The 7,469-nt window shown below is 38.3% G+C and overlaps 1 protein-coding gene across 1 annotated transcript; it reads left to right on the top strand.

The window, feature by feature from the left end:
- Window positions 1–1,194: 1,194 nt before the first annotated feature.
- Window positions 1,195–2,739, top strand: ANKRD34B (ankyrin repeat domain 34B; the record flags this gene model as incomplete). The annotated part of the gene is made up of 1 exon (XM_080710645.1): window positions 1,195–2,739. One exon carries the CDS (start codon window positions 1,195–1,197, stop codon window positions 2,737–2,739), a length of 1,545 nt encoding a protein of 514 aa, XP_080566771.1.
- Between the last annotated feature and the right edge of the window lie 4,730 nt (window positions 2,740–7,469).

Below are 7,469 nucleotides of genomic sequence, written 5' to 3'. Positions count from 1 at the left end.
TGGGGTGTCACATACTCTTAATTTTTAAAAGTTGGTGATTAGATGGTAGTCATGGTGCCATGTGCATGCAATCCTAGCTACTTGGGAGGCTAAGATAGGAGGATGGTAAGCAAAGCCAGTCTGGGCAATTTATCAAGACTGTCTCAAAGCATAAAGGTCTGGGGGTGTAGCTCAGTGGTAGAGCACTTGCCTAACATGTGAAGGTCTGGGTTCAATCTCCAGTATTGGGGGGAAAAAGTCAAAGATTAGGATAAATAATATTTTTTAAATTATAAAAGCTACTCAGTTTAATTAGATTTAAATATTATACAAATGTCCATTTGGTGTCTAAGGACTTGCTAAAAAATAATTTCCCTTATCTCAATGAGAAGGCATGAACTTCTGTCAAATAGAGAGAGAACCCAGTAGAACAGGGGAAGAGTTAGGGGAGAAGAAGAAAGGGAGGGGAAAAAGGAGATTTGAGGAAGGAAACAGATCAAGTAATGTTATGTTCGTATATGAAGTATCTTTGCCTGTCTCCCTGAGGGTGGGATCTAGAAGGCAGCACAAGTGTGCAATGTGAATGTATCACTTTGAATCTCACGATGTTGTATAATTACAATGCACCAAAAATTATAAAAAGGAAACTAAGCTGGGCACAGTGGCACACAGATATGAGAAAATAGAGCTGGGCGTGGTGGCACACGCCTGTAATTCTGGTACTTAAGAGACTGAGACAGGAGGATCGCAGGTTTGAGGACAGCCTCAGTAAGTAGTGAGACTACCCCTCAGGGATCCTCCTGTCTCAGCCTCCCAAGTACTGGGATTACAAGTGTACACCATCCCACCCAGCTAAATTTATTTTTTATATTACTAATTTAAAAATATTTTTCACAGGTAGAAAAATGAGTGGATTATTGTTTAATGTGAGATCCAGGAAAATAATATGTTGTGTTCTATCATAAATATTCAAGGATGATTTCAAAATACATTTTAGTTTGTAATTTCATAAAGGTCGTTACTATCCTAAAGTTTCTTTTATTTTGCAATTCATGACTTTGCATTTGTTAATAGCATAATTCCACTTGTGTCCCTTTTACACATACTTCAGAAATTGTGACAAAATGAATATAAATTGGGACGTTGATCCTAGCTAATTAATCTTTTGGTCTGCATCTTCTTTGATAACCAGCTATTGATCTCTGACTTTTGAAGATGGATGAAGGTACAGAAATTTCAAGTGATGGAAATTCCTTGATCAAAGCTGTCCATCAGAGCCGGCTCCGCCTCACAAGGCTCTTGCTGGAAGGTGGTGCCTACATCAATGAGAGCAATGATCGTGGAGAAACCCCTTTAATGATTGCCTGTAAGACCAAACACGTGGATCACCAGAGTGTCAGCAAAGCCAAAATGGTTAAATACCTGTTAGAGAATAGTGCTGATCCCAACATCCAGGACAAATCCGGGAAGACAGCGCTGATGCATGCTTGCTCAGAAAAAGCTGGTCCGGAAGTCATTTCTTTGCTCCTCGAGAGCGGGGCCGACCTCAGCTTGCAAGACCATTCTGGCTACTCGGCTCTTGTTCATGCTATCAATGCAGAAGACAGAGAGGCCCTGAAAGTTCTCCTTAGTGCTTGCAAGGCAAAAGGGAAAGAGGTCATCATTATAACGACCGCGAAATCGCCCTCAGGGAGGCACACCACCAAACAGTACCTGAACATGCCGCCTGCGGATATCGACGGGGGTCAGTACCCCGCCACCTGCACCACTCCTTCTGAGATAGACATCAAGACAGCCTCATCGCCACTGTCACAGTCTTCTGAAACGGAACTGACACTTTTTGGCTTTAAAGATCGGGAGCCCTCCGGAAGCAGTGATGAGACCTGGGACCCAGGCTCCCCGGTGAGGAAGCCTGCGCTGGCCCCTAATGGGCCCAAGCTCTCCCAGGCTCCAGGCTGGATCAAGAGTCCCCCGTCACTGAAGCACCAGAACAGAGTGGCCTCCCTGCAAGAGGAGCTCCAGGACATTACTCCAGAGGAAGAATTATCCTACAAAACCAACGGGCTGGCGCTTTCCAAGCGATTCATCACTAGGCACCAAAGCATTGATGTAAAGGACACCGCACATTTGCTCAGAGCCTTTGATCAGGTCAGCTCAAGGAAGATGTCTTCTGATGAAATAAATTTCCAACCTTTGTTTCCAGAAGGAAATCAGCCATGCATTGAAATCCCTGCTGACCAGGACCCAGAATCCAACCAGACAATATTTGCTTCCACTTTGAGAAGTATAGTTCAAAAAAGAAATTCAGGGGCAAATCACTACAGCTCTGATTCCCAGCTCTCGGCTGGGCTTACCCCTCCAAATTCAGAAGATTGCAAAGCACTTACCGGAAAGAAAAAGGTCTTCTCACCATCTCCTTCCCTGTTACCAGGGTCCAAAGAGTTGTTGGAGAATATCCCTCCAGGTCCCCTGAGCAGGAGAAATCATGCAGTTTTAGAAAGGCGTGGGTCTGGAGCTTTCCCTCTAGACCACACTGTAATGCAGACGAGGCCCGGGTTTCTACCACCCTTAAATGTAAATCCTCACCCTCCCATCTCAGACATCAATGTCAGCAACAAAATTTGCAGTCTTCTTTCATGTGGTCAAAAAGTGCTAATGCCAACAGTTCCTATTTTCCCCAAAGAATTCAAAAGTAAAAAAATGTTGTTAAGGAGACAGTCATTACAGACAGAACAAATTAAGCAATTAGTAAATTTTTAAAAGAGGGCTGGAAAACATATTAACTTCAGGTGTCTATATCAGACACCTTTTCTTCACCTAGAGAAGAAATCTTAAATGTCAATCCTTTTAAGTCTTGTAACTGGCTAGTCCATCATGGTTAGATGAACCAGAATATAATGTGTTTTGTATTAGGCACTGTGAAAATATGAATAATATATAGTTTCTTCTAATGGAATTTTCTCAAGCAAAATGAAAGCTGTTTTGCTTGTAACTTCCAATATTTATCTGCTTTTATGTGGTCCAAGTTTTTCCATTTAACAAACAAAATTTCCTAAACAAAATTTAGGAAACATAGGTCACCATATGTTGGAGATAACTTTTTTAAAATTTCAGATTGGCTTAATATTTTATTAGAAAATAATGTTTTCAAGGCATTAATTTCTTAACATTTCATGTCACCAAATAAGATAATTTTCCATAATGCCAAAAACATGAAGGAAAACACTGACAGCTGTAGAATGTTCTAACATCAATAAACTGGAGCTACAAAGAAAGAATGAACAAATTCTCAAAAAATATTGACTGCAGCCGGGCATGGTGGCGCATGTTTACAATCCCAGTACTTGGGAGGCTGAGACAGGAGGATCGCAGGTTCAAGGACAGCCTCAGCTACTTAGTGAGGTTCTCCACAACTTACTGAGATCCTGTTTCAAAATAAAAAAATTAAAAATAGGGCTGGTGGTGTAGCTCAGAGATAAAATGCCCCTGGTTTAAATTCCCAATACAAAAAAAAAGCAACAAAAAAATTGACTGCAAGTTGGTAAAAATGTATTAAAAATTAAAAAGGTCAAACATTATAGTTAGAATGGGCAACCATCATCAAACTGGCAGGTTAGAGTTTTGCAAGCAACTAATAAATTACTATTGAGTATAATTAAACTCAGTATAATCAGCTGACTTCTGCAGTTTGTGTGCTGTTTTTTTACTTTAATTTTTTTAGACAAACTTACCTATAATGCCATCTTATGGAGTTATTCTTCCTACACATCTTTTGGTTTCTGTTATTATTTTTGGAAGCTTATGCACATGTTTCTGATAAGAAGATAATAAAGAAGTTAAAAAGCATACCTCCTCAGTTATATCAAATCATTATTGTCTTCCAAAAAGAACCAAGAAGGCAATGAAAAAGATTGGTATTTATCAAAAATTGAAATTAAATGCTTGCTTCCTTTTAAAAAAGAAAAAATTATTACTAGATTAGCTTAGGTTAGCTAAAATTATAAAATCCAGTAGAAACTTAATCACAAAATGTGTTAAATATCTGGTCAATATTAAACAATATATTTCTGATATGTAGTTATTAATATACATATGATAATGATATATAAGAATAATTTCCTTCATGGGACATTCCATTCATCTGGTATTATAAGACCTGTGATAACTTCTAGCAAAATAAATGTTACTATTATGAAACATTTAAAATGACTATATTATCTATGACTTCAAAGTATGGTGTTTATACAGCGATCCTTATTCTAGTCTAGCAGTTCTAAAAAAAAGAATAAATCAAACCATACACGATCTGAGTGCATTAACCTAATTATTGCCATATATGACTTTATTTCTTTGCATAATAGAGGAGATCTTAACAATTGGCATGATACTTTTCTTGGCAATTTGACATAAGCAAGTTGTAATGTACATAGAAATTATTTAAGTACTTGTGGCTTTTATTTTAAAAAGCAATTGGAGGCTTTTCCATTTCATGTTTTGAAAAAATATTAATCATATTAGATTTTTTAATTCAGAAATTACAATAGCATCTGATTTTTATAAGTAGGCATATGTTTTTCGCAAGTTTTAATATGAATAAAAGGACTTGACTTCAAGTTGTAAAGATGCAGGTTGAAAGAGTATTAAATAGATTAGATCATAAATAAAATGTATCAATAAAGATTTAAAATATCATTTTGATTACTGTTGATTTGTATTTATTTCTCAAATATTATTAAACATTTCTACATAATTTCAAGATAAACTGTGCCACACATGTTACTTTGAAGAAATAGAAAACTAAATAATTTGTTGCTATTCTCATTCCAACATGAAAAATTAATAGGAATAAATTTTTTGGCCATATTTAGAAAAATTTTCAACCTGCGGACAATTCTAAAACCATTTTAGGTGCCGAGAGTGTTAGAATTTGATTATGAAGCCATCCCATGGGACTCCATTAAGTGGAAAATATTAATCTATTATTGAAATATCAATGGTGAGTCACAGAATTTGCAGTGTGTATATGTGTGTGTGTAATGCGTTTTAGTTTATATTTTAACTTCATGTAGAGTATAATTTAACTTTTCTTTTTTATAATAGGGAATGACACAAAGGCATTCTGCCTTAGAACAGCACCCTAGCCCTTCTAATTTTTATTTTGAAACACGATCTCTGTAGGTTGCTGACAGACTCACTAAATTGCTGAGGCTGTCTTCGAACCTGTGATCCTCCTGTCACAGCCTCCCAAGTACTGGGATTACAGGCGTGGGCCACCACACTCAGATCATCATGATTTTTAATTTTTGTATTTCCTTTGACATCTGGGACCTTGCTAAGTGTGGAGGGGCAGCCTCTTTTAGGGGTAGCAAGCTCCTAGAGATAGCAAACCACTTGCCTAGCAAACACACCATTCATACGCAAACCAACCAAACTAGAGCCCACTTGCAAACTGCCTCCTTTATAGAATCTTGGAGGACAGCCCCACTAGCCCCTGCTTCCACACCACACCCCAGAGCCACTGAAACTATTCAGACCAACCCATCCTAAATCTGCGTTCTCTGTCTTACATGGTCTTTCTTCCCACAGAACCCTCAGTGAAGGATCCTGCCCACGTTATCCCCTAGCTCCCTCTGCCTCCCAACTACTGTGGTGTGGTATGTATGCCTCCTCCCTGTAGAAATTAGGAAGTCTTCAAAATCAATTATCTCTTGATCTAGCAGACTCACCATACCTAAATTACAATAAAACAACAAAATTTTTTTTTTTTTTTTGAGATGGATGTCTCCTTATGTTATGCCCAGGCTGGCCCCCAACTCCTGGGCTCAAGCGATCCTTCTGTGTCAGGCTCCTGACTAACTGGGGCTATAGGTATGCACCACTATGCTGAGCTCAAAAACTACATCTTCAAACAGAAAGGTCTAGTCCAATTGGAAGCCATAATTCTTAGTAGATTAATATTTGAGTTTATATAGCCTGGGTTAGTGCCAGCATTCTTTAGATCACATTTCTAACACTCTAGGGAGGGCCGGATCATGGGCTGTGGTAAGTTCACAAGATTTATCAGAGCTGCCCACCTGCCTTTCCAAAGTCTCATCCTATCTTTTTAGGTACCTTCTTTGAATGTTCATAATTCTTCAAGGAAAGGAAACAAATTGGGAAGAATAGCAAATAATCACAAAACACAATAACAAAAAACAAATTAAAACCCCTCAATTTGTTAGAACACTGGATTAAAACCAATAATCTAAAGCTTAGCAGTAACAAATAGCTTACGTTTAGATCGAAAAACAGTTACATGAGATTAGGATGATCACTAATTGATGTGGGAGACTATGATGGTTTTAGTTAATTACTAGCTTAATATAAGTATGTTGGATCTTAAAAGGGTGCTACCAGGGCTAAAATTACATTATCAGCCAGGCGTGGTGGCACATGCTTGTAATCCCTGCGCTTGGGAGGCTGAGACAGGAGGATCGCGCAGGTTCAAAGCCAGCCTCAGCTGGCTTAAGAGACCCTGTCTCCAAATAAAATATAAAATAGGTCTGGGAGTGTAGCCCAGAGGTAGAGGGCCCCTGGGTTCCATCCAGTACCACCAAAAAAAAAAAAAAAAAATTGCATTATCAACAGATTAATCTGTGCCTACTTCTAACTCAGAACTCATCAAAAAAAAATCTAAAATACTGTTTTAAGTTCTACGTACCACATCTTAAACCAGAGTATATAAAGAAGATTTTTAAAAAGATAGTCTATTATAGAATTAGTGTTTAGCCTGGAGATAAAAAGACTCACTTGAAATGAGTGGCTGGTCTATAATACTGAAAGACTGATGCCATGACAATCCAGAGTTCTTCAAATAAAGATGAAGTAGGACCAGCATGCTGCAATTCCCTTTTAGGTACTAGAGCTATCTACTTATAGAAAATCTCATCCTAAGATGTGAACCCCCATTTTTGGAAGTAGACAGAGAGGATGTTGATCAAACATTTGGCAAAAGAGATTTTATTTACTGAATAATCTATGAAGTATTTTAAACCAGAAGGTTCTTTAAGATAGTTTTTACTTAAGCTGGAGAAGTTGAAAACTAATTTGTGAACAATGAAAACAGTTTTAGATTTTTTTTCAGTACTGGGGATTGAACCCAGGGGCATTGTACCTCTAAGCTAAAGACCCATCCCTACTTTTTATTCTTTTTTTTTTTTTTTTTGTGGTACTGGGGGTGGAACCCAGAGGCTTTCTACCTCCGAGCTATACTCCCTGACCTATTTTTATACTTTATTTGGAAACAGGGTCTCACTAAGTTGCTGAGAGCCTCACTAAGTAGCTGAGGCTGGCTTCGAACCTGTGTGATCCTCCTGTCTCAGCCTCCCAAGCGCAGGGATTACAAGCGTGCACCACCACGCCCGGCTTTATTCTTTATTTTGAAACAGGGTCTCACTAAGTTGCAGAAAGCTTCACTACGTAGCTGAGCCTGGCAATGAACCTGGATCCTC

Source organism: Muscardinus avellanarius (assembly GCF_963383645.1).
Source record: "Muscardinus avellanarius genome assembly, chromosome: 1".
Classification (NCBI taxonomy): domain Eukaryota; kingdom Metazoa; phylum Chordata; class Mammalia; order Rodentia; family Gliridae; genus Muscardinus; species Muscardinus avellanarius.
The sequence above is the reverse complement of the archived record's forward strand: the minus strand, read 5'-3'. Positions and strand labels throughout refer to the sequence as shown.